Genomic DNA, 27,966 nt, shown 5'->3' on the forward strand with positions numbered 1-27,966 from the left:
TAAATGTTATTGCATATAAGTCATTAATTTCAATATATTCTGAACATTAATTTCAATAAATATTTTTACAATGTCATTTTACTAAGGATTATTTATAGCCAGGATTTAGTTTTGAAAATTTTCCTCTTGATGAAAGGCTAATACAATATATCTTTGAAAGATCTGCATTTTTATTATTTACTTAAACCACAAAGAATGTATATGTCATTTATATTTGAGAGATATGAATTTTTTTTTTTTTTTTTTTGGTTTTTGGACCACACCCGGCAGTGCTCAGGGGTTACTCCTGGCTGTCTGCTCAGAAATAGCTCCTGGCAGGCACGGGGGACCATATGGGACACCGGGATTTGAACCAACCCCCTTTGGTCCTGGATTGGCTGCTTGCAAGGCAAACGCCTCTGTGCTATCTCTCCGGGCCCAAGAGATATAAAATTTTTTGTTCTGTTTTTGTTGGCCCCACCGAGAGGCTCTCAGGGGTTACTCCTGGCTCTTCACAGAAATTACTCTTAGTAGGCTTAAGGGACCATATAGGATCTGGGGATTGAACCCATATTGGCTGCATGCAAGGCAAACACCCTACCCACTGTGCTGTTGCTCAGACCTCAAGATATAAATGTTTTTATTTTAAAAAATTACTACAAAATGTATTTAACATATTTTAAAACAATTAAATATGATAAATGAAGAAATATAATTTTGTTCATATAAATCTTACTTAGCAGACCTTAGAAAAATTTCAAGTGTTAACTACTAATAGTATAGTAGAATAGTTTCAAAAGCAATATCCAAGGCAATTATTCCAGTTTATTTGCTATGCCTTGACATATTATATGTATATATTTATTAATTTATGTGTTTTAAATTGAACTGCTTTTATATGCAAAATCCTATAAAACATAATAGGTATATAAGCAATGTTTCTTACCCTCAACTTCTTTCTTGATATAGATGTTTAAATTCTTGTAAAAACTAATCATTTAATAAACATGATAAACATAAAAATTTAAGATGAGAATGGGAACATAATTTCTGTCTGGGGATATAGGTGATGTCCATAAAGTTTTGACTTGTGTTAGCACCAAGAATTCACATATATAGGTATTGTAAAGATTGTATATGGGTTAAAGTACATGCCTCCATGTGCCCAAGTATCACTGTGTTCGATTATGAAAGCAACTGCACACCATTAGTACAGGAAACAGCAACATGAGAGGCTCCTTTCCAAGCAATATATAATTATTTTGTTATTTATATACCTATAAATAATAATTTGTTATAATTATTATTATTATTTGGTTTTGGGTACATGCTGTTCTCATTGTACAATTTTGTTTCTATGCTCAGGGATCACTCCTGGTTGGGTTCTGGGAATCATGTAGTGCTTGGGATCAAACCTGGGTTAGTTGAGCACTAGGCAAGCAAAATATCTGGTGAACGATCTCTCTTTCCTCAGATAGCATACTTTTTTGAGATGCTCATGACTTACCCCAAACTTACTGTTTGAGTGGGAGGTCACTTTCAATTTTGCTTGAGAAACCATGCAGTGCTTAGAATCAAAGCCAGGCCTTCTGCATGCAGAATACATGTTCTAGTCTTTTGCATCATGTTCCTGGCCACCAAAGAATATGTTTTTTGAAATATTTCTTCATTTTTCAGTGAGAGCTCATATTTGATTCAGAGGGTATATAAATAGCTGCATACAGGCGCTTGATGTTTTTATAGGTGAAACTTTTGTAACTGACATATTTCTGTTTCCAACTTTAAAGTGAAATAACATAAAATACTTATAGCATATTTATTTTTCATATTTGAATATTGTGCTAAAGATAGTAATGGAAAGGAAGCTATAAATAAGACTGGCATTTAATGGTCACAGGGAAAAAGCAGAGTGTATTAAGTTTCTTGAGATTTTGCTCAGATTATGCTGGAGGGCCAAAGATGTGTTCAGTATTGGATCAGATGCTTTGTTTGTGAGAGACCGTAGGTTCAATTCCCAGAACTGTCAAAAAATTAAATTAAAATCATGTTACAGGAGAATTTAGAATCATTTTTAAAAATTCATAACATTTACACTAAACCAGAATCTTCAGATCTGTAGAATCTTATTTTAAACTTATATTAAAATATGAGAAATATTTACTTACAGGAAACTAATTAAGTGTATTAAGCATTAACTATTTATAATCAAAATGCAAATTTCACACTATAAGTGCACATTACATATGAATTATATATATACTTTTAAACATTAGAACTTTTTAGAAATGAATGATAAAGAACTATTTGCCTACCTATTTATTTGATGCATAGAAATAGGTTATTAAAATGCAAATTAAAATGTCAGGAACAGTATATTCTTTCCCATTACAACAACTAAGTAATAAATTTCTATAGCTGGGTTTTGTGTTTTGTTATTGTTGTTGATGTTTTTGTTTGAATTTTCAAGTAAATGACTACTATGATAAAATCTTGATGTTTTATAACAACATTTAGCATCAATCCTAATGAACTACAATGCTGGCTTCAGCTAAATCTAAGACAAAAGCCTCCCACAGGAAAAACTAAAGGAAAAGAGAAATGATAAAATTTAAGCTGTCTTTACCTTTATTCATTTATAATACCTACATGTGGGAAAAGCATAAATAAAATCCTTTAGCAAGTATTAAATCTCTTAATATTTCACATAAAACATTAAAATTTACATCTACAACAAAGGAACCTAAGCCTTTATTTTGTTGCTAGTTTATTTGATTTCAAGAAATTTCTCATATTAACAACCAATTGAATCTGAATAGTTTCTGACTAAATTCTATGCCATCAATGTTGAATAGTCACATATTAAAATTCAGAAAATATCATGGGTCTCATTTATTATTGCATGTAAGTATTTTCAAATTCTCGCATCTTTTGAAGCTTTCTCTTTGTTGAATTAAATCCAGAAGGGAGGTTATGAAAGAATTAACTTATGAAGATTCAGTGTTCTCTTTTTTATAGTACTTTTAAACTATCATAAAAAAATCTCTGGAATATTATAAGAAAACATAGCTATAATTTATTATTCTGTTTTGCACTGACAATTATTGATTTCTATCTTTAAAATTTCTGATCATGTTCTTGAGGTAGTATGGAGTTTTGATCATCATCAAACAATTAAGCAAACATTAAGTGTGAAACTAAATTTGATTTAAAAAATAGTCCAAATAAAAGTTTTAAAAGGAATTTATATGAAATAGTCTATGCAAAAAATAATAAGCATTTTATAATATTCAGTGAAGTAATCATTATTTGTAATATTGAGCATTATTTTTTTAGTTTCTGGTTTTTGGATCACACCTGGCAGTACTCAGGGTTACCCCTAGTTCTGCGCTCAGAAATTGCTCCTGCCAGGCATTGGAGGACGATATGGGATGCTGGGATTGGAACCACTATCCATCCTGGATCAGCTGCTTGCAAGGCAAACACCCTACTTCTATATATGCTATCTCTCTGGCCCCAAGAGTATCTTTTTTTTTCTTTTAATTTTCATTTTGACCAAAGTGGATTACAATTCTTTCACAGCAATATTTTAGGTATATAACAACACTGAATCTGGGGCATTCCCACCACCAATGTTGTCCTCCCTCCACCCCTGTTTCCAGCATGCATCCCATATTCCCCTCCTTTTACCCCCCCCCCCCCAGCTGCTAGTATAAGTAGTCCCCTCTCTTATAGCTTGTTGTAGATTGGGTATCAATTCTGTTGCCATTGGCTTTGGATTTGGTGTTTAAGTATGATCATTATTTATTTCTACTTAATGTTCATAAAACTGTTTGGTTTTGGTACCCTCCATTATTTTTCCCTCAATTTGTGTGGTAGAACAAGATGGTTCAAGTTATGTGGTTCTGTTTGAAGGAAAGAAAAAAAAAATAAAATGGGGCAAAAATAACATAAGCAAAAAATAGGAGGAGTCCTTCTAGAGGCCATAAATATCAATTTAAGCGAAGAAAGGGAAAAGGGAAGAAAAAAGGGAGAAAAATATATCAACAATACAAAAATAAAATGAAACAAAAATCCCGAAAAGCACCACAGCAATAAAGACAACAACCATACAATAACCATGGTCCTGAAATAAAAACAAAACAAAGCACACAAAAAACAATGAAAAAAACAAACAACAATAAAAAAAACTCAAAATATTAATTTGTGCTTCCTTTTATTTTCTTGCATAGGCACAGTAAATATTAAGGAGAAGAGAAAGGGAATTCCTTTGGCCTCAGAAATACAGGATTTCTCCATCCTTGAAGTATACTGTCATGGGAATAACTACAGGCTCTGTATATGTTCTTTTATGCTCCCCTAGGTCCTTTTGTGATGTCTGGAAACTTTCTGCTCCATTGTGGATGATAAAATCAGGCCCTGTAGCTAGAGATCTTGGTATTTACACAGGTCAAAGGATGGAGCCTAGGATGGAGTCTAGTCTTTCTTTATGGTTCTAGGAGTTCTGTTCCATCACTGTTGTTTTAATCAGTCTTCTGTAGTTGGTGGTCTTGATTTTTGCCCCAATCCTAAAATGAAGCATAGGATAGAGTCTTTCATTATGTTTCCAGAAGATCTGCTCAGTTGCAGTTGTCTCAATCAGATCTCTAGAATTAGAGATCTTGGTTTTTTGTACAGATTGTAGGCCAAAGCCTAGACTAGGGTCTTTTTTATTGGTCCCAGAATAAGTTCTGCCCACTCACGGTTGTCGCAGTCAGTCTTCTCTAGAATGCGATCTTGGCTTTTGCACAGATCAAAGGATGACATGTATTCTGATTTCATCTTATTGTTAGGTGGTGAGTTAAGACAACCTGAAGAGCATCTTTTTATTATTACAAGTTGGCATTTATTGGGGGGCAAGAGGCTATAAAATGGCACAAAACATAACAAGGTCAAATGACAGGCTGCTAGTGGGATCAGGTAAGAAGGCGCGAGTGGGTGTCCTGCTGTCCTTGTCAGAGGTCAGACAACTACAAGGAATCCCTCTTCTACAGACATATCTTGAGCTAGCTTTTATTATTATTATTATTATTATTATTATTATTATTATTATTATTATTTGTTTTGGGGCCACACCAGGCGGTGTTCAGGGGTTACTCCTGGCTCTCTGTTCAGAAATCACTCCTGGCAGGCATGGGGGACCCAAGATTTGAAACATCATTGGTCCTGGGTCAGCCACTTGCAAGACAAATGCCCTACTGCTGTGCTATCTCTCTGGCCCTTGAGCTAGCTTTTTTTAATTTTTATTTTGGAGTGGGGGGGGGGTCACATCCGGCAGCGCTCAGAAGTTACTCCTGGCTCCATGCTAAGAAATCGCTCCTGGCAGGCTCGGGGGACCATATGGGATGCCTGGATTTGAACCACCGTCCTTCTGCGTGCAAGGCAAACTCCCTGCCTCCATGCTATCTCTTCGGTCCCTTGAGCTAGCTTTTAATCCCAGCTGTATAACTCAAGTCAACACCCATCAAACTATACCTAGAGTACCAGTAGAATCATGAAGAATAACTTTTCTTACATCACTTATATCCAATTGGTATACTGTCTAGTAAGAAAGAAATATATTATTCAAAGGAGTACTATTTTTTTTTGTGTGTGTGGTTTTTGGGTCACACCCGGCAGTGCTCAGGGGTTACTCCTGGCTTCATGCTCAGAAATTGCTCCTGGCAGGCATGGGGAACCATATGGGACGCTGGGATTCGAACCTATGACCTTCTGCATGAAAGGCAAATGCCTTACCTCCTTGCTATCTCTCCGGCCCCAGGAGTACTATTAAATTTTATAATTAAATAAAATGTCAATACTTTATACAAAAATGATCAAATCCATAAATATTTAGATTTTAGCAAACATTTCATTCTATATAAAATTATATGGTTGAATTTATATATTGTTTATGTTCATTTTACAGGTGAGGGTGATACCACACCCACAATAGTCAATTTAGACCGTAAGTAATCTTTCAAATATGTAGAACATATTTGAGTTCCTATGTGTTATTATTTAGTTCATAAAAAATGTTAACATTACCTCCTACCCATCATCTAATTACATTAAAATTTTAATCACTTTTGCCTATGAATATATATAAAGGAATATGAAAGTATATATTCCATATCAAAATTGAATTATTTATTAAAATATATATAAATTTACATTTAATTTTAAAAGAATTTATATTTCAGTGACATATATCAGAGTGAGAATTCACTACCCTTTATATTAAATTGGGAAGCAAATTTAGAAAGTGTGAAGACATATAGTTGTAAAATCATGTGGCTCTCTATCGTGCTCTGTCATTAAGGCTTTTTGCTTGTTTTCTAGACCACTCGGCAAAGTTGACACAATTTAAGAGGTTCAGTTAATCCTCAAATCAAGAAAATCTTTTGGGAGCTGCTTCTAGTTTATTTTCACATATTTCTTATTCTTGGGCTTTAGGAAGTTTCTCAACTCTTTTGATTTAAGAGACCACCTGCCATGTCTCAAGTGAAGGAAGCAAATGGAAAACTATGGATGAAAACCTTAACATAGAAGTTAAGGAATAAAATACAGGAAAAAGTTATTTCACACAATTCTGATTTATGTCCCTTAGACATAATTATTTTGACATACTAATTACATTATTTGGATGCATTTTATATATATATATATATATATATATATATATATATATATATATATATATATATATGCTGTGTGTGAATTCTGTAGAAATTTAGAAGTATAAACAAAGTTCTTTATACAGTACTTGTTTTTATTTTAGAATGTTTTCCATTAATATTTAGAAATTATAACTATTAATATTAGTCACTTTATGCTTAAGTTAGTGAAGGAAAGACAAATGTGTGCCACATGTTTAGTGAGCAAAACACTAGTACTGTCATGGAAATATGTTAGCATTAAGTTTATTAGAGTTTTTAATGTTAATTTGTCTGATTAGATGTGGATCATGCTTTTTTTTGGCATTGCAACCATAATATTTTGGCATTTTGGCATAATATTTATCTTTTACCTACCAAATTTTGTCTTTCTTGTTTGTTTGTTTGTTTGTTTTGGGGCTATTCCTGCTCAGCTTACTCCTGGCTCTGTGCTCAGGAATCATCCTGGGAGGTCTCAGGGGACAATATCACAGGCCAATGATTGAATATCTGTACACAATAATATTAGGGACACTTGTTTAGTGGTCATTGCTTTGAAATAAGCTGGCAGTCACTGATTATTTAAAAGTAATTTGTCAAAATATTATTTGTGGTCCTCTTTTAGATCCTGTGATATCATGTGCCAAGACAAAACAATTGCGGGTTGTAAATGGGATTCCAACACGAACAAATGTAGGATGGATGGTTAGTTTGAAATACAGGTAATTGTTAATATATGCAGACCATTTGGATTATTAGAGAGTTATATTCCCAGAAATATGATCATGCGTGGCAATGGATGTATCCTTGGTTCAAACAACTTTATGAGGGACTCACAATTTTTCTTCTAGTATTATGAAATCTAGATTTTGCAACTTTTTTTTCTTTTTTGATGATGGTTGTGGTTTTTTATTTTCTTATCTTTTGAGGCCTCACCTGGCAATGCTCAGGGTTACTTCTTGCTCTGCACTCACAAAACCTCCTAGAATGCTTGGTAAACTTATGGAATGGCAGGCTTCAAACCCAGTTTGGCTGTGTGCAAGGAAAGTGTCTTATCCATTTTACACTCTCCCCTGGAATTTTGCAACTTAGACCTTGAGAATTATAATGTTTCATGTTCATAAAGGTTCTAAATGTGTCATAGTCCTTATCATAATGAAACTGTATTTTGATTAAGAAAAAGACAACTGCACAGAAAAGTTTCTTATACCTTATATTACTCAAGATGTTTTAACTCATGTTTTTAATTTACCAAACTCAGAAATTATAATTTTGTTTTCTTTTTATTTATGTTTATTTATGCTTATATATATTTTTAATTTTTATTTTGACCATATTGACTTATCTTTCACAGTACTATTTTAGGTACATATTAACATTGAATCAGGGGAATACCCAGCACCAAATATGTCCTCCCTCCACCCCCATTCCCTTCCTACAACCCATAACCCCACCGAGGAGTAAGTAGTGGTCCCCTCTGTGTCTAGCTTACTACTAGTGATCATATATCTGTTTGGTCCTGTTACCCTCCCTTGTTTCTCCCTTTATTTGAGAGGCGGAGCTAGATAGTTTGAGTTATGTGGTTTTGTTTGAAGGAAAGAAAAGCAATAGAATGGGATAAAAAATCAAATAAGCTGAAAATGGACGGATTCCTTCTAGAGGCTTTCAACCTCAGTTTGAGAGAGGAATGCTTATATATTTATTTATTGGTTTTTTGGGTCACACCAAGCAGCGCTCAGGGGTTACTCCTGGCTTTGTGCTTAGAAATCGCTCCTGGCAGGCTAGGGGGACCGTATGGGATGCTGGGAATAGAACCAGAGTCTGTGAGAAGTTGGCAGCATGCAAGGCAAATGCCCTACCACTGCGCTATCACTCTGGCTCCTATTTATGCTTTAACAGGTTAAAAAATTAAAGTTGTTTCTCCCAGTAGCCCTTCTTTGGACTAGGAAGATTTTTGTTTGTTTGTTTGTTTTTGGGTCACACCCGGCAGCACTCAGGGGTTACTCCTGGCTCTAAGCTAAGAAATTGCTCTTGGACGCTCGGGGGACCATATGGGATGCTGGGATTCAAACCACCGTCCTTCTGCATGAAAGGCAAACTACTTACCTCCATGCTGTCTTTCCGGCCCCATGGACTAGGAAGATTTTCTAATACATATGAGATAGTACTGAACTTGGTTCTGTTTAAAGATATATATCCCTCGTTTATTTCTTCAGTATTCAGATTTAGTATTACATGTTGAGCATACAGAGCTGGGGAGTTTTTCTTCTTGCTAACCCCATCACGTGTTAATCATCGCACTTGTTTTGTTGAGCTTATATGACTTTTATGAATATGATTCCATAGGGTAATTTTCTCTGAGAAATGACTCTTCAGACAGTTTCTGAGACGTAGCATCTCTTTTTTAGTCTCAGATACGCCATTATACACCATCCTTTTTAGATGGATGGTAAGTTCTCTTTGCAGACTTAATCTTAAGTTATCAATCTTATTCATTTAATAATTAGCAAAGATTTCTGTTTTTAAAAAGTTTTATTTAAACACCATGATTACAAGGTTGTTCATAGTACAAATTGCCTCCACAGATAAAGTTGTTTATGATTGAGCTACAGTCATACAATGTATAACAAAAAGCCTGTACCCTTCCTACATCATCTTCCCTTCCACCCACATTTCCTTGCCTGCTTCTGGGGCAGATTTTTTACTTCACTCTCATTCTAAACAGAGGGGGGAGAGAGAGAGAGACACAGAGAGATTAAGAGATAAAGAATGAATTTATTTTTAATAAGGCTATGTATGATTATGTCAGCATTTTAATATTCTTAATTTTTGACTTCTTTCATTGCCATTCTAATAAAGATAGCAAGAATTTATATTTTAAAATACATTCTCATTAAGGAAAATGTCACTGACAGTTGGAGAGCCGTGCAATTTTCCACTTAACTATTCATTGAAGATAAACAATTATTTCGAGGGCTGGAAGATAGTACAGGGTTTAAGCTGCTTGGCAGGCACACAGCCAACCATGCTTCAATCCCAGAACTGCACGTACTACTTAGTCAGCTGGGAGTGACCTCCAAGCATAGAGTCAGGTATTGGATTTGAGCAGTGCTAGGTGGGTTCTAAAAACAAGCAAAAACAATTTGGCATGTCTATTTTTTTAATGTTTTCAAGAACGAATAGCATGTTTTGTATAAAAGCACTTTGAAATAAATGTTACTGAAAAATCAAGCCTAGTAGCTATAAGAATTATATCTTGAATATAAGATAACTTAAAATATGATATAAGACACTAAGTTATAGATATGTTAAATAAAAACTAAATTTTTGGAAACTATGTCTTCACCGAGTGACATTGCTTTAAATACACATGTGATCTAGCATCTTTTTACTTTATTTTCTAAGAACTGTCTCTAATTTTACACTTCTGTACTCTTGAGTCCTCTGCATCTAGTGACTTTCTCCCTCCATGTTTTATGCCTACATCATTCCCATTCTTTAGTTAGCAAAACAAAAAACTTCTATTTAGAAATCTCCCCTGTTCCTTTATATCTGGCCTCTTTTGGAGGAGAGGGAAAATATTGATATATTTTATATAGATACACAGTCTCTTTTAAAGTCTCCATCTTAAAGAAACTCACCAGAGAACTCTAAACTTGTAATAAAGAAACATTTTCCTTTTAGTTCTTAGCAACAGCAGCTGTTTATTCTTTCAAAACATATACTGAGAGGGATAGGAATTAAAAATCAATATATAATTCTATCTTCCTGTGTGGTATAGGCAATAAATAATTGTGATCTTAGTCTGTGTATCTTCTATTACCCTTGGAAACACTGAACATCTGCACTCTTTGGAAATGTAAATTATAAAGAGTTGTACATTTTCTATTGTTTTGCCAAGCAATAATGAATTTACAGAATTTAGTTATTAGCAAATAAATGTACTAATTTGTGTTTCTATATGTTTTATAGTTTTCTACTTGCCTCGCAAAATTGTTTTGACTTTATACATAAAATATATTGCTGGACATAGCTGAGATGATCAAAACAGTTATTTTATTATTTTCTGATTTTAAATTTTGGGTCACATTTAGCAATAACCAGAAGTTATTGCTAGTTCTGCTCTTAAGGATAGAGGAACCATATGGACTGCTCTGAATGAAACTGGGTCAGTAGCATGCAATGCAAGCACCCTAGCAGCTATACTATCAGATTTCTTTTTTATTTTCGTTTTTAGTTTACACCCAGTGGTGCTCAGGGGTTACTCCTGACTCTATGCTCAGAAATTGCTCCTGGTATACTAGGGGGAGCATATGAGATGTCGGGAATCATACCTGGGTCCGTCCTGGGTTGGCTGCATGAAGGAATAATACCTTAAGGCTGTGCTGTCGCTCCAGCTCCTTCTATCAAATATTTTCTAAGTTAATATATCAAAATGAAATTTTGGCAATGAAAGAAGAATACAGCTCTAAGTATTCATTAAGAAAACTTAGATATTCACTTTCTTGTAATCAAACACTGAACTAAAATTGGTGATAATTGTTTTTTGTTCTTTGGTGTTTTGTGTTCATTCTTATTACACTATAATTTTAACACATGCTTTCTTTCACAAGAATAGACTAACACATGAACATGTTGGAAGGTACTCTTTATCCGAGTGTAGAATAATACAAAAGTTGATTTTATAACGTTGTAATTATATTATTTTTTAAAGTATGGTTATAAAATGCCATTTTTCAAAAAGTACTTCTCATTTCACTTCATTTGGGTTAATTGCCATAATTTCTTTTCCAAATTTTTGATGTTTAATTAAAGGGAAGCATAGGTTCTGCATTAATTGGCAAGCTCTTTTTCTGCACAGATCTTTACTTGTTTCTCTTCCCTCCTTTGCATAGAAATAAACATATCTGTGGAGGATCATTGATAAAGGAAAGTTGGATTCTTACTGCAAGACAATGCTTCCCTTCTCGGTAAAGTGTTTTTAAAACCACTATTTATTTTGTGTCTTAAAAATATGTATGGGTACAATTTACCTTTCAGTCTTAGAATGTGTACTCATTTAACAGAGTCCTACTAGCATAGGACAAAAATATTTTAGATTTTGTAAGTTTTGTAAAATGTACTTTGTCAATATTTATTATCTAGGATGTTTTCATTAATGGAATTTTTGGTTTTGTTTTGTTTTGGGGCCATGCCTAGCAGTGCTCAGAAGTTACTCCTGGCTTTCTGTTCCGAATTTGCTCTTGGCTGGATTGGGGACCATATGGGAAATGCCTGGGTTGGCTAAATGCAAAGCAAATGCCCCACCCACTGTTCTATTGCTCCTAGAAAGAAATACTTCTGAATTGTCAGCAATTTTTTATCCTGCTTAACAAACATTTCTTTAATACTTCTTATAAAACAGTAACCTCTAGATTTATCCTAAGAAATTAAAATTAATCTAAGGAAAAATAAGTACATAGTATTTATAATATTTATGATTTTTTTTATAATTTTAAGATTTTAAGTATGAATCTTCATGCTGTCCTTTAACAAACCAAATACTTACATGGCTGAGATAAAATGGAAATTATAACACATTTTTATTTGTATGTTTGGCTTAAATTATTTTTTAACAAAATACTGTCTAACAAACAAAAATAAAAATTATTTTTAGAAAAATAGACACTTAGGATTTTAGCTATAACAAATGTTTCCTAAATCTTTTGGTTTTTAGGCCATACATGGTGCTACTTAGGTATTATAATCTAAACATTGCTGTGCAGAAGGGTTGGGGAAGCATTGCTCCCTGCAGTGTTTCAGAGGAGCTTTCATACCTGGGGATATAGCCCAGGCCTCTAGTACCTAACGAATATATTCACACTAGTTCTCCAGCACAGTTTATGCAATTTAATATGCTCTTCCTACTTATCTGTCTAATTATTATTCAAAATTTCCTATATTGTTACTCTTTATTTTAAATTTTGGTTATTTATCTGCCCTTACAAACTAAAATAACTATTAAATATGTGAATATTACATAATAAAATCACAACCCATGTTAATTTTTTAACCTAGAAATAAAGACTTGAAAGACTATGAAGCCTGGCTTGGAATTCATGATGTCCATGGAAGAGGTGATGAGAAAAGAAAACAGGTTCTAAATATTTCCCAGATGGTATATGGGCCTGAAGGATCGGATCTGGTTTTACTGAAGCTTGCCCGGTTAGTTCCTTTAGAAGATTATAATTTTAATTATAATTGTTGAAGCATTACCTTCATCAAGCATTCTTTATGGAAATGTACTGCAAAAATACACGGCACGTAATGTTTATGTATGTGTATATATCTAAGACACAGACTGAAGTTTTTTCATATATGCAAAAATGAATAAATGAAGTACCAATAATCTGATCAGCCAGATTTAAAACTAAAGTTTAATGAGTAAATGATTTATATATTTAATAGGTAAAATAATCATTATTTAAAAATAACAGAGGCCACTTCTTAAATATTGGCAAGTAAGTTACTCATTTATCAACTACCTATTTCAATATTTACATCATTTTGTAGACAGTGTTTTGTAGTGTTTCTTTAAGATACAGTCTAGTTTATGGGGAAGAACAACAGTAGATGCAGTATAGGTTCTTGTTAACTTTTTAATGATATAAAACTGAAATATATTGCAATGTCATTTTAATAAAATTTAAATTTAAAATTTCTTATTTTTTGTATATATATTAAATACTAACTTTTAGTATGCTAATTTAGTAATGAGTAGAAGATCTTATTGCACGCAGTGTTTCTAAAGTATGTAATACTTCCCTGGTTTAAGATGTTGTGTGAGGGGGTTGGTTGGGAAGAGGTGTCACTGGAAAGATCCAGAGGGCTTGTACAGGCATCAGTTGTGATTGGGGAGCATTTTATTTGTGCCATAAAAAGGTCAATTTCTAGAGTAGTGCTTAGTAATTTTATGTCTAGAATAACAATGATAGCCCAAATTAGTTTGGAGGGCCTCTGCAATAAAGAATGCCTGTCATAATGTTTTCTCTTTTCAGACCTGCAATCCTGGATGATTTTGTTAATACCATTGATTTACCTAATTATGGATGCACAATCCCTGAAAAAACTACTTGCAGTGTTTATGGTTGGGGTTACACTGGATGTAAGCAATTTTGACAAATACATAGAAGTATTATGATTATTTTAGAAACAAAATTCTTTGTTTCTTGTCCTCATTACCCTGCACTGTGGTAATCACTTTCACCACTTTTTTGCACCATTCTAGTGATCAACTCTGATGGTCTATTACGAGTGGCACATCTCTATATTATGGGCAATGAGAAATGTAGCCAGTATCATCAAGGGAAGGTGACTTTGAATGAATCTGAAATATGTGCTGGGGCTGAAAACACTAATTCAGGACCATGTGAGGTAAAAAAATAAATTTTTTAAAATAAAAAATATGTGGTAGATAACATAGTTTACATGTTTATTATTTTTTTCTCATATCAAAATGACTACCAACTTGTTTTAAGAGATAAATTAGAAAAAAACCCTTTTATCCTTGTACATTTATTTGAAGAATTTGAGGCAGTCTGTTGTATTAATGCAAAAAACTATGACAAACCTATCTGCTGAAGAAAAATCCTACTAAATAAATACAAGCAGAAATCTAATAGGGAACTATTCAAATAGAAGTATCTAATATACAATTTGGTATAATATCTTGCATTTTTCTGATGTTTTCTAAATGTGCCTTAACTTCCCAAATTTTCTCTAAAAGAATATACTTTATTAATAATATTATTTAAAATACTGCCTACTTTTGAAACTTGTTAATGGGTTAGTTGTTAAGGCAAAGAACAAGCATGTTTGTGTAGTGTGTGTATAAACAAATCCTATCTTCAAAATATAAAAGGTCAAAGTTTGTGATTTTAAGAGCTTGGACATTTTCATTTGTTAGACAACTGTTGTTTCAACTTGGCAGCATTCCTAGTTCTATTTTACACAGACAAGCTGTTAAAAGTTATTTTAGAGTTATTATGAATAAAAAAAGACATGGTCTCTAAACTTACGAGTTGTGGTTTGGTAGATCTTATGTTTAGCAAAGCATAGAGTTAGTACAATTATAGTGAAATGTCTTTTATCATGTTAGGAAATATCCTAAGTTATGGAACATAAAATTTTGTTGGAATGCATGTTTTATACATAATTAGCAAAGATGGCTCTTAAATCTTTATTTCTGAAAAGAAAAGAGTTACTAAGTAAAAATGTTTTTAGAACTAATTTAAAACGATATAATTAGAAACAGATTTTTATGTTTAAAACCACTTACAAAATTGGTATTTTCAGTAAATTAACATTGCTGAGTTTATTATCATTATATAATATTATATATTATTATAACAAGTCAAAATCTTCTAGGAGAAAGATTTGATTACTTATGTTTGTTTATTCCATCATTTATTTTGTTTATCATCTTAAGAGTTCTATAAACACAATGTCTTGAGCAAATCTAATCTTAAAGGTCATTTAGGAAGCAACTCACTTATCCATCCTTGCCTTACTACGACCATTACTAAAAATTCTTTTACAACTGCTCTTTAGCAGTAGCCTTTAATCTGGTTTATTGTAGAGACATTCTTGGTTTGACTTTAATGTCTTCATTACATTGTCATATGCGTGTTATCTTTATCCTTTTTGACAAGACTTCAACTTGATTCTGCTATTTCTCAAAAATGCAATCCTCCTCCACAGTGTTTCTTTTTAATACCACTGATATTTGAAACAGAGCACTTAAACCTCTGAGACCATTAGTATTTAATCTTTCAAAACATCCTCCAAATGTTTGTTTAACAGCAGTAACATCCCAGAGAGTGATCCTTCCATATAGCTTTCTTGAGAGATTATATCAGTAATTATTGGCTGAAACTGGGTTTATGGGTTGGACAGTTGATAGCAGAGGGATTAAGGTACCTTTCTTACATGCGACTGACACTATCCCTGGCTCCACATGATCCTTGAGTACTCTTGGAAATGATACCAGAACAGATCAAGAAGTTGCCTCTGATCACCACAAGGTGTGGATTCATGGATCCCTCCTTCCCATTCTTTTTCCCAAGTTAGATTAATTAACTCATGTCACAATTAATGTTAGAATAAACAATTTTCCTTTTTTTAACTGCTTTACTCACATCTTGATTTCTTTAATTATGAATGTAATTAGCACTTTTCTTTCTATGGCATCATATGTATGCATTTATATAAATATACACCTTTTAAATATAAATTTATATAGGAAATATCATTGATTATTTCTGATACAGCCAATAATCTACTGTTGCCTGTCTTCTTTTTAGGGGGATTATGGTGGCCCACTTGTTTGTGAACAACATAAAATGAGAATGGTCCTTGGTGTCATTGTTCCTGGTCGTGGATGTGCCATTCCTAATCGCCCTGGTATTTTTGTCCGAGTAGCATATTATGCAAAATGGATACACAAAATCATATTAACCTATAAGATAACACAATCATAGCTGGCGTGTGGCTGAAGTTTGTTCAACACAACTCTTCTTCACATGAAGATATTCAGAGAATATGGAATTAAAATGTCATTTAAGACCATCCTAAGAAAACTACTTGAGTGTTAAGTTTGTTAAGATACTCATTGATATTTATGAGTTTTTCTGTTGTTCCATTTGTCAGTGTTATTTTGTAAATATTGAAGTGATTTAAGGTACATGCAAGTATAGTAACAAATCTCCTGAAGATACTTGAATGGAATAAAAAATGCAAAGGTATAATTGCTGGATGATAAAAGATTTAATGGGAAAAGATCAATTAATATTTCTGCTGCTTTCCAAGGTTAGTTTCTTAATAATTAAAAGATCATAAGTTAAACATTTTAATCTCAAAATTTATGCTTTGTCCTTAAATTGTTACTCTATACTGAATTATATTACCTTTTGTATTTCATAAATATATTTCATTCTTTTCACTGCACTGTGTGCTGTAATGCTGGTACACATATTTTTTAGAAAAGCAACACATACCCTATACACTTGCCTGGCTATCCATGTGCATGCAGAACAGTCAAAAAAATGTAGAGTATCTAATGTAACCCCTAAATATTCTGAATATGTGTACCTATATTTTTCTAAATAAAAGTAAAAAGAGAAATTTCTAATAATCAGTAAAAATATTAAAAGCAAAGTCAGTTAATGTGAAATAAAATGGTATTTCATTCTTCGTAAATACTTGGTAAATTATCTTTTTTTGGCTGGCATTAAAGATATGTGAGGCTATGACTCAAAAATTTGATAACACCAAATCTAGATGTGTATATAAATATATCATTCTAGTTATTTTATGTAATTTCTAATTATTAAAGAAAGGATAATTATATAAGTAGTATTATTTTCTACAACTTTAGAAAATATAAACAAAATATTATAACTTGTTTTCCAAAGTATAGTTTAAATTTTCAGACAACTGTTTCCTTGAAGGAGTTTAAAATTATGCCTTTAAAATATATTTAGGAAGATTAACTTTAAGGCAATATTGTGATTGTTTTCTATCTCAGCCTCATTAAAATAAAAAAAAGTTAAGATTAAAATCTTCCATGTATTTAATAAATTACAACTAAGCTTCATCAATTTATGCACTAAGGTACATATTAAAAAATCAATATTAATTTCTGAACTTGAAAATCTTTTAGCCTAATAAAATCATTAAAGTAAATAAATTTAAAAATAAATAAATAAAATAAATTTAAAAATACTAAAGAAATAAAAAAACTAGTTTATCTAATCTCGTATTCAATTATTTTCTAAAAAGAAGTGAAATCTGATGAGTTAACCTTTCAAACATCTTTATTTACTTCATTTTACATACATCTTTTTAATATATCATGTGATACATGTTTTTAAATATTGTTTTCTGTATGGTAATAGTCATATCAATTTTATCATTAATTCTTTTTGTATTTTCTAAAGTGCATCTGATTGTAAGAAGTAGGATTACAGGGTGGTCAGAGAGATAGCATAGTAGTTAAGGTATTTGCCTTATATGTGGCCAAATCTAGTTCATTCCTCTGCACCTCATGAGAACTGCCAGGATTGATCCTTGAACACCAACAACCCCTCTTCCTTAATAAAGTAAAATAAAAAAGGAGAAGGAGTAATAGAATAGGTTCTGAATTTTCACAAGATATCCTTGTACAAGTGATCTTAAAAAAAAATAAGAGGTATTTGAGGGGCCAGGAGATAGCATGGAGGTAAGGCGTTTGCCTTGCATGTGGAAGGACGGTGGTTCAAATCCCAGCTTTATGTGATCCATATGGTCCCCTGAACTTGCCAGGAGTGATTTCTGAGCGTAGAGCCAGGAGTAAGCTCTGAGCGCTGCTGGGTGTGACCTAGAAAAAAAAAAAAAAGTATTCAAAAACTTGAATCCAGCATTTCTATTGTTCTAATTGGTTTTTAAAAATGATTTTTATTAAAGATAGGAATCTCAAGGGTGCTTCAAAGCACAGTAGAACACTGTTCATCTTAAGTAAAATGATTTTAAAACTTAATTAAGAACACACTATACAGAATATAAAATCCTAATCCCAGGAATGTCACTTAAATTGTCATTGAAATATTATTTTTCAATAAGAAGATATGTATAACCAAAAAGTTATAACAAATACATCCAGCAAACTATTGGTCCATACCATCTTACTGAATTGTATTTCTGTATTTCTGTTTCTTTATAATACAGCATTAAAATCAAAGCAAACTTTTCAAGGCATATGTCCTGATAATAAAATATTTTTTGGTTTAATCTTGGCAAACTATCAAAATTTAGTTTTTAAATTGTCAGATTAATAACATTTATAAAACATAAAAATGTCATACTTTCAAGTACTTATATTTAAAATATTGCTTTTGTCTTTTCTAAATTTTTATAGGGAGATAAAGATGATCTATTTACAAGATTCAGCTAATTATTTTTTATTTTGAACTCAGTGTTCTTTATTTAAAAATTAAAATAAAACCACCAATAAAATCATTAAATTTAGTGAAGAAAGCAGTTCTGTCATGGGCAGATTTCCTTTGCGTTATGAAACCACTGGAACTGGCAATAAGAGGTGAACAACTCATACTATTTTAGCTGGTAGATAGGGTATAATCATCCCTTTTACTTGCAAAATAAATTATTTCTAGGGCATTCTTTTCTTATTAAACTACAAAGACAAAAGATACAATTTATTTTAAAAAGTGTTTTATTAGCATATAGACAAAATACTCATTTCAATTAGAAGTTTCCAATGCTTTTTTTTTGTTTGGGCTATTTGAATGATTGTTGTTTTTATAATTGTGGGCGTTTTCTTATGTCTTCAAATAGAAATGTAAAATTAGAGTATGTGTCATAATGTCTCTGCTGTGCAGAAAGTATGATAATACTTTTTATACTTTAATTTTATTGTAAATTATGTAATAACTTTTACCTGTTTGCTGTGGGCAGGTCCTCAGTAAAATGGTTTATATTGACTCAACCTCTAGTTTGAACAGGCTCTTGCTTGCTATCTAAGTGTTTCAGATGATGAGAAATATGTGACACTGGATGGCAAGAAAAATAACAATAAAGGCATGTGATAGCAAAATTGTATTTCTCTTATTCCTGTGAATATTTCTTGTTGGTACCAATGGTACTGTACAAAGTGAATAGCCACAACATTCTCTTGGGGGGAAAATGCCATGGAGAAGTGAGAAATTGCTATTAGACAATTTCTTTTATTTCTGACTGTCTTAAAAAATAAATGTTTAATTTGCAAAATGGAGATAAAGAGATAAAATATCTTCTTTTAATAAATTGTCATACTAAAAGCTTTTAATTATAAAATAATGATTTTCAATCAATATCTCTCTTTGAAAGTAACTTATAAATAGAATTAATAGAGAAAGTGTATTTATTAATGACTTTCCACAATAAAAGTTTGAAAGAATTTAACTTTCAATCTTAAATTAAGGACATAGTAAAAAATTAAAATTCTCTTTCCAAGAAACTTTGACAGTGTAATTTTAAGTAGGTTCATTTCCATTTACACAGAAAGTTTGTCTTTAGGAAACTAAAATGGAATACTGTGGATATTTTCTTATGTGTAAATAGAAAATGGATAAGCTGACTATTGTGTGGTGTAGATGGATGATTACCTATAAAGGGAACACTGTGGTTATGACTTGTATATACATTTTCTGTAGTTAATAAAGTTGTTATTTTTATAGCCATGATTATATTATTATTATGAATAACAATAAAATATTTTATCAAAATGCTCCCTTTCTCATATTGTAATTGTATATGTGGGACCTATATGAGTCAGCTCTATGGTTTAAAGTAGAAAAGACCAATGATCTCATTAATAAAAGTTGAATACAATTAGGTACAATAAATGTCATCTAGCCTGTTATTACTAAAACTCAGGCAAAAATATCTCAACTCTTAGGGCCTGGAAAAATAGTATAGAGGGTAGGGCTTTTGCCTTGCACCCAGCTGACCTGGTTTTATTTCAGGTATTCCACATGGTCCCTCAAGTCGGCCAAGAGTAATTTCTTAGCGCAGAGCCAGGAGTAACAATTGAGCATGGCGACATGTGGCCCAAAACCTTCCAGCCATCCAAAAAAAAAAGTCAATAGCAATGACAATGATGCTCAGTAAGACATTTATCTTCACATACCACAGTAAAATATAATAATTTAGTTACTTTCCCTAATGGCTAAATTGGTCATGATTTAATTTGCTTATATATATTTATATATAATACATCATATATATCATTAATGATAAGTCCCTTTACCATGTCATTATATTCTACAAATGTAATTATAAACAATCCAATTAAGAAATCTGGATTGATTTAATAAGAGCTCATTGACCATTCTTTCAAATCACCTTGGCCTGCATTTTCTCTATGCTTTTTGCAATTTTATAACAATTTAATTTTATTATTCTGCTAATCAAGCACATTTCCATAATCCAGTGTTTTTCAACACAGACTGATGCTGGTTCATAGATTAAGGAGATAAAAACCTCTGCTCTATCACAATGAACATTAACTAAATAAGGGTCTTTCTTTGGACCCTGTACAGACTTGGTTCAAAGCCACCACCTTAATCAAAACGATTGTACAAGTGCTTTCTTTAACTTGTTCTTCAAATTACAGCATTTTACTGTAACACCTCATAAAAATTTTATTCTAAAAAGTCTACATATTTCTTTGCTCTTTGTAAGAAATTTGTTTCATGTGTTACTTAGGAAAGGTAAAATATTAAAGAAATTTTTATTTTAAAAATGTGTAGAGGGGCCAGAGCGATAGCACAGCAGATAGGGCACTTGATTTGCATGTGGATGACTGGCATCCCCTATGACTCCCCAAGTCTTGCCAGGAGTAATTTCTGAGCATAGAGCCAGGATAAACCCTGATCAGAACTGGCTTTTGTCCCCCAAACAAAAAATGTGTAGAAGTGAAGAAAATATCTCAAAGAGTTAGATTGTATAGTTTGGATGTTGGAGCCCCAAGTTTGATCCCAGCCCCACATACCCTGAACAGCACAAGACCTAGATGTCCAAAAAAATTTTTTTAACAAAAATATGCTTTGCTTACAGCTAGAGGAATAGTAGGATTATGTTGTTTTCTTTGAATAAGACAAATCTGAGTTCCATTCCTTCATTGCTTTTATCACATTTAGTCTCTTGAGTACCACATAGTTTCACCCCTGTGCAAAGAACATAAGTAGTAGCTGAGAATCATTGGGTATGACCTCCCATCCCTCAAAACATAAAAACTACTGCCTAATGTATATTAAGAAGAACAGAAAATACCAAAAATTACATATTATACAACATTTATTTAATTCTGTATACGTATTATGCTTTACAATGTAAGTAACAACAGCATCAAACAAAACAAAACACATCTTTGATAACCACTCCAAACTAACTTCAGATACTTTCCTCCCAAATGCTCCTGAATTTCCATTACTTTATTTTTATTATTTGTGGACATGCTTTTATATTATTTAGGAGTGATTTGGCTTGATACACAATTCTTTTGTTGGCTCTGTGTTTAGGAGTGAGCACTGGTGTTGTTCAGAGGGCCATATATGGTCCCAGGCAAGCTCCTTTCATTTCTTTAATATTTTAAAATGTTTAAATACTACTACATTTACTAGTATATAAGGACCTTCTTGAACTTCTGAGTTACTCCTGGTAGCTTTCAGGGGATCATGTAAAGCTAATATTGTACTAATGCCTTTCTTATGCAAAGCTTGTGCTCTAGTCCTTTGAGCAAGCACCCTCAACTCCTATTCAGCTTTTTATAAAGGGGAGATAACATAGACGTGCTGGGACATTAAAGGAAACAATCCCTGTGTTACCTCTCCCAATGATATAGGATAATGTGGACCTATAGAATGATGTGGACCTATAAGATAATGTGGTTGGTTCAGTGTGTGGGTTTTTGGTGCTTAGGGACCAGGGCTATACACAATGGTTAGGATGGTCCATGTGGAGCTGGATATGTAATCCAGGGTTTTACATACAAACCATAAGCTTCAGCATGTTGAACTAGCCCACTAGCCTCCAAATTACAAAATTAAAAATAAATTTAATTTCCATTGCATTTGCATTTATCTACATAATAAGAGATTGAGATAGTTATAAAAGACAATATACAGTCTAAGTTATCTGAATTTTACATGAAAGTGTTGTATAGAAGTGCTTGAGGGCCTCAAGGGTCTGAGCATTGAACTTACACTCCTGCAAGCTAGACATGTGCTCTACCTCTCATTCTACATTGTTCTTATTAAGCTGTTTACTTGTAGACACCAGTAGTATTTTTCTACTCTTTATCTTACACAGAACGTCATCATAATTCTACTCTATTTGTTTTATAATTATTTACATTCAATTATCCACTCTCCTTACATTTTATTTGTTTTTGTGTTATTAGGGATTGAAACAGATGTCCTAGGTGTGTACTTTATCATTGAACCATATTCTCATTCCTGAGCCTTTTCCCAGAAGATATATCAGTGTGACCAAAAACTTGGGATTTTATTGACTTCAGGAAATTCTAGGAGCCAGAGCACTAGTGAAGTACCTAAAGCATATAAATATGCCTTGTAGCTGGTCCAGGTCCTCCATAAGATTTGTCCAAGCATGCTATGAGGAATCCCTGAGCTCAAAGGAATAAGCCCTGAGCATCTTTGAATGTGTCACACCTGGTGATGCTCAGGGGTCTGGCTAGGTGCTCAGAAATCACTCCTAGCTTGGAAGACCTTATGGGATGCAAGAGATAGACCCGCAGTCTATCCTAGATTAGTGCATGCAAGACAGATGCCCTACCACTTGCACCACCGCTCTGGCCCCTTGAATTTTCTTAATAGAAAAAATAATTAACAGGTAGTAGGATGACCTAGGTTAGCTCCTAAGCACTGGATATCCTGAGCCAAACCAGAAGTGACACCTGAATGCAGAGCCTTTATTAAGCTCTGAGAACTTCAGAGTGCGACCCCAAAAGAAAATAAAAAGAAAGCAGTAAAAATATCTGAAATTATCTTTCAGGCCTGAGAGATAGTACAGTGTGTAGGGTCCTTGCCTTGCATACAGACCTAACTTCAAATCACCAGCACTCCCTATGGTCCCTAGAGCACCTCAGGAGTGATCCCTGTGTGCAAAACAGAAATAAGCCTTTTGATCCTCCAGGTGTATATAGCACACACAACATACACAAACACACACATGCACAAATCAAAACCAAACCAAAAGCTATGCTGAAAAGAACATACTAAAGTCTTGAATATGTTTTAATACTACTAGAATGCATTAAATAAAAAGACAATTTTATATTGAATTGCTAACAGCCTTCAGATATACATGTGTATTTTGAATTTTTGCTTTTTTTTGCCACACCTATAATTTTTTGGGGTCGTGCTCAGGGCAATGTGGTCACAAATAACAAAACTGCATCATGTATACAAAGAATGCACTCTAGCCTGTTGAACTGTTTTTCTGCGGCATGCATGAGCATTTTTGTAGTTTATTTAATGAAAATACATCACATAATTGACCATAATACATTTGTTTCTAGGTAAGTTGTTGAAAAATAATAGAAAATAAATGAAAAAGAACAAGGAAGAGAAGAAAGTTTAAAAAAAAAAGAGGAAAAGAAAAAGTATACAGCAGCAAGCAAATTGGTGAAAATTATTGTATCTCCAATGAAAACATTAATACAATCACTGAAGGTTTAGTAAACTGTTGTCACCTGTCCGATCTGTTAAACTGGTCTGTTTCTATAGAGATGACAGCTTAAAGTAAAAGAAGTTGTCCAGAAATTCAAAGCACCGTTACTGATATTGCAGCTCTTAGGGGCATGACCTCAGCTGCCAGGCTTCCTGGAAGAAGGAAGATAAAGGGGTAGGGTGCCTGCAATCAAGCCAATATACCTTGGTTATTTCAGCCCCCAAATTTGCATACCTCAAGTTTGGTTGGATTGGTGTCCTCAAAAGGAATCATACAGAGGTGATGAGGCAGGACCATGGGAAAAATAGTGATTCTGAGTGATGGAGACATCAGGAGTGGCTTCAGCAAGGCAGGGCTTGACCTTCTCTTTTCTCCAGAGATGACTGGTGTTCTGCTGGGTGAAGTGTCTCCAGGATCTTTTATGACTTTGTTTACATCTATGTCAAAGAAAAAAAGTGAGTCTATGGGCTGTTCTGGTTCGAACATCTTGATTGTTTGTGGACATTATGCATGAGCATTTTTAAGTTCTTCAAATTTATATTATAATTTTCTTAAAATTAAAAAGATAGGGACCAGCGTGATAGTGCAGTGGTAGGGCTTTTGCCTTGCACGTAGCTGACCTGGACAGATCTGGGTTCTATCCTGGCAACCCACATGGTCCCCCAAGCCAGGAGCGATTTCTGAGCGCATAGCCAGGAGTGATCCCTGAGCATCACTGGGTGTGGCCCAAAAACAAACAAAAATAATTAGAAAGACAAGAGGAGGAAGATAGTATAAGACTTAAGGAGCTCATGATGCATGCCACAACCCAGTTTTTATTCCTGGTACCACATAACGTCCCCAGAAGACCTCCTGAAGTGTTCCTTGATACAGAGTTATGAGTAAATCCCACACACCACTAGCTTGATCCCCAAAAAACAAAAGAAACAAAAAAAAACAACAGAACATCATGAACATTGTATTTATACTTTGGTATAAATTTATATTAAATGAAACTTACTAAAACTTGTTTAACATTTTTATCGAATAGGAGACAGTGATATTATATAGTTGAGATGTTTTATACTCAGCAATACATTTTTTTTCTATAGAATCATCTGGCAATTTTTCCATTTGATAGATTATTTAGGTAAACTTTACACATAATATAATCACTCCTGGCAGGCTCAGGAGATCATATGGGATGCCAGGGATCAAACCCAGGATTGAAACAGGGTCTGCCAATGCAGGCAAATGGCCTACCTGCTATGCTACTGTTCCATCCCTAGAAATGAGTTATTTTTGAATATTTTTCTAAAGTATATTTAGCATCTACTTGACCATTCATGATATAAGTATAAAGATAAAATTGATTATGCAAAAGATCATAAAGTCATACTAATTGTTTGTATACTTAAAGTTAAAAAGAGCACAAAGTAATTTTAATTTTTCTTATTTTACTAGTCTTTACAATATTTCTACACATATTAAAATTTCCATCTTTGCAAATGAGGGACTGAGGGGGCAAAAAGATAAGTAAGAACTCCCTTTTAACTACTCCCACTAGCAGCCATGCCTGCCACTTAAAAGGGTCTTGCTGCACAGAAAACAATGCAACAAACTGTGAAATTATTCCAGGTACATATATCTCACAAGAAATGGGGGTAGCAGACTCCCCAATTCACCATTCAGGTCCAGCTCTATAGAAATTAAAGCAAGCTGCAGCTTATGTGGTTTCGGGACCTCCTCCAAATTTCACAATACTTAAGGCCTAATGGAAGCACAGCAAATTTGAAAGGAAAGTTATTTGGAAGCTCATCAAACTCAATGAGTGAAAACAATAACAGAAATTTCCACTAGTACCAACTAGCTCAGTATCTACTCAAATAATGACTTTGGGAACTCCATTGTGAGCTATAACCATCAATATTCACAAATTGACCCCCAGTAATCAACTTTCTGATAATTAAATTTATTTTTTGCAAGCATTATAAAGTAAAATTAATATATGTGTATTAAATTGATGGGTGGAAACATATAGGACTGGGAACATTGGTGGGGGAAGGTTACACCTATGGTGGGATTGGTGTTGGAAGATGAAATGCATGAAAAAACTGTGCTATGAATATGTCTGTAAATCACAGTGTGATAAATAAAAAAAACTATAAAAGGAAAAGTGAATAATGGAAGGACAGTATATACTTAAAACAATTTTTAGGGCCAGAGAGATTGTATAGTAGTTAAAGTGCTTCTCTTTACCAATTTAGGTTAAATTCCTAGCATCCCAAATAGTTCTCCGAGCATTGCTAGGAGGGTTTCCTGAGCACAGAGCTGGGAGCAACCTCTGAATACTGTTGGATGTGGAACCCAAACAAAAAAAAATTTATTTTAGTAACTCTGATTTATAATACTAACAATGAAAAGGTTACATGTATACACTGATTGTCTGAACACTATCCTCTGCACAAAGTGCCCCTTTCTCTTCACCATTGGTCTTTCATAATTTCCCTATCTACACTACTTCCTAACAGAATTTTTTATACTAGAGAGCAATTTTCTGGAGTTGTTTACATGTCTCCTAGAAGTAAAGTGAACAACGTGGAAAGCTTTTTGTTTTTTAGCCTCTTGACTTTTTAGTCACAATACTTGGATTTCCAAAATTCCCTTGTGTTTTTTTAAATTTTTAAATTTTAATTTAAATTAAATTTAAATTTAAATTAATTTTTAATTTAAATTTAATTTAAATTAAACCATCAAGGTGGTTACAAGGTTGTTCATAATCCAGTTTTTTTCCCCTCAAATAGAGTTGTTTATGGTTGAGTTACAGTCATAAAATGTATTAAAACTTCACCAGTTCACATTTCTCAACACCAATGTACCCCGTTCTCTCTCATGCTCTCTAATGCCTCTTTTCTCCCACCCAATCCTTTCCACATGACTCTGGGGATGTCATTTTATTTCAAGGAGAGATATCCTAAGACACTAAGCACAGAGCATCCACATTTATAGCCCATGTTTTGTTTTTATTCTTTCTTTCCCATTCCTTAAATATTTGTTTCTTTAAGTTATAGTTAACTTGTGACTCAATGGAATATTCTGGCTATATTGCTTTCTAAAAGATTACATGCAATACTCTTTTCACATTTAAGGGTCTGTGCAACTTTGCATTGCTTGACATAACATAGCAGAAAATTCAGCAAGGCAACCAAATGGAAATGGAAGAACCAGGTGGAGTCATGAGAAATATTAAAAATTACGCAGTCTACTTAATATTTCTACAAATTTCCGACAGCTATATTTAGAGTAAATATGTCCAAAACTGCACCTCAATCTATCTTCCCCTATAATTCTTTTGAATGAAAGGCATATAGATCTGGTTTAAGAAAAATAAAAAGTTCTAAAAAGTTCCTTTAATTTTTCTATCCATATATTTTTCTCTTCTTTGGTGGGGGGGACAATACCCAGAAATTCTCAGGAGTTTCTTCTGCCTTTGTATTTAAAAATTATTCATGGAGTGACTTGAGGACTCAGTTGAATTTCTAGAATTAAACAGGGTCAACTGCATTCAAGACAAGTGTCTTACCAGCTGTACTTCTCTCCACTCCCAAACTATTTTTTTAGTTCTTGTATACTACTAGCAAATGCAAGGACAACAATTTACCTCTTGAATATCATGACTTTATCAGATATCTCAATTCCAGTGACTAGCTGAGTCTGACATAATTCTCTTCTAATTTCAGTACAACAGTATCAAAAGTAATTTCCCCATGTTTATATCAATCCATTTATTATTCATTTTTATAGCATGACTTTTAATATATAATAGTCATCCTGTACGATATTCTTCAATGATAACAATTAGCCTCTCTATATTTGTTTTGTTTTTTGGCTTGTTCCATTCATTCATCACACCTCTTTTCTTTTTGCTTTCTATATCTCAGCGACATCTGACTTTCCACTTTGTTAAAAGGCCAGACTTCCTTTTGTCAGAACTTCCCATCTATGGTTCTCAATTCTGGAGCTGCCAGCATCATCCCAACAGTGGGTGCCTAATCTCTTTTATGATACA

General features: G+C 33.1%; 1 protein-coding gene across 2 annotated transcripts in view; it reads left to right on the top strand.

Annotated features, from left to right (window-relative positions):
* Positions 1-16,322, top strand: part of HGF (hepatocyte growth factor) — an 83,663-nt gene extending 67,341 nt beyond the window's left edge. For both annotated transcript variants that reach the window (XM_049772808.1, XM_049772809.1), the window contains exons 12-18: positions 5,924-5,962; positions 7,276-7,372; positions 11,546-11,620; positions 12,708-12,854; positions 13,688-13,794; positions 13,918-14,063; positions 15,992-16,322. In XM_049772808.1, the coding sequence (XP_049628765.1) occupies positions 5,924-5,962; positions 7,276-7,372; positions 11,546-11,620; positions 12,708-12,854; positions 13,688-13,794; positions 13,918-14,063; positions 15,992-16,168 (788 nt within the window). In that variant the 3' untranslated portion in view covers positions 16,169-16,322. The remainder of the gene's footprint in view (positions 1-5,923; positions 5,963-7,275; positions 7,373-11,545; positions 11,621-12,707; positions 12,855-13,687; positions 13,795-13,917; positions 14,064-15,991) is intronic.
* Positions 16,323-27,966: the final 11,644 nt, after the last annotated feature.

The sequence above is a fragment of the Suncus etruscus genome, chromosome 1 (assembly GCF_024139225.1).
Source record: "Suncus etruscus isolate mSunEtr1 chromosome 1, mSunEtr1.pri.cur, whole genome shotgun sequence".
Lineage (NCBI taxonomy): Eukaryota > Metazoa > Chordata > Mammalia > Eulipotyphla > Soricidae > Suncus > Suncus etruscus.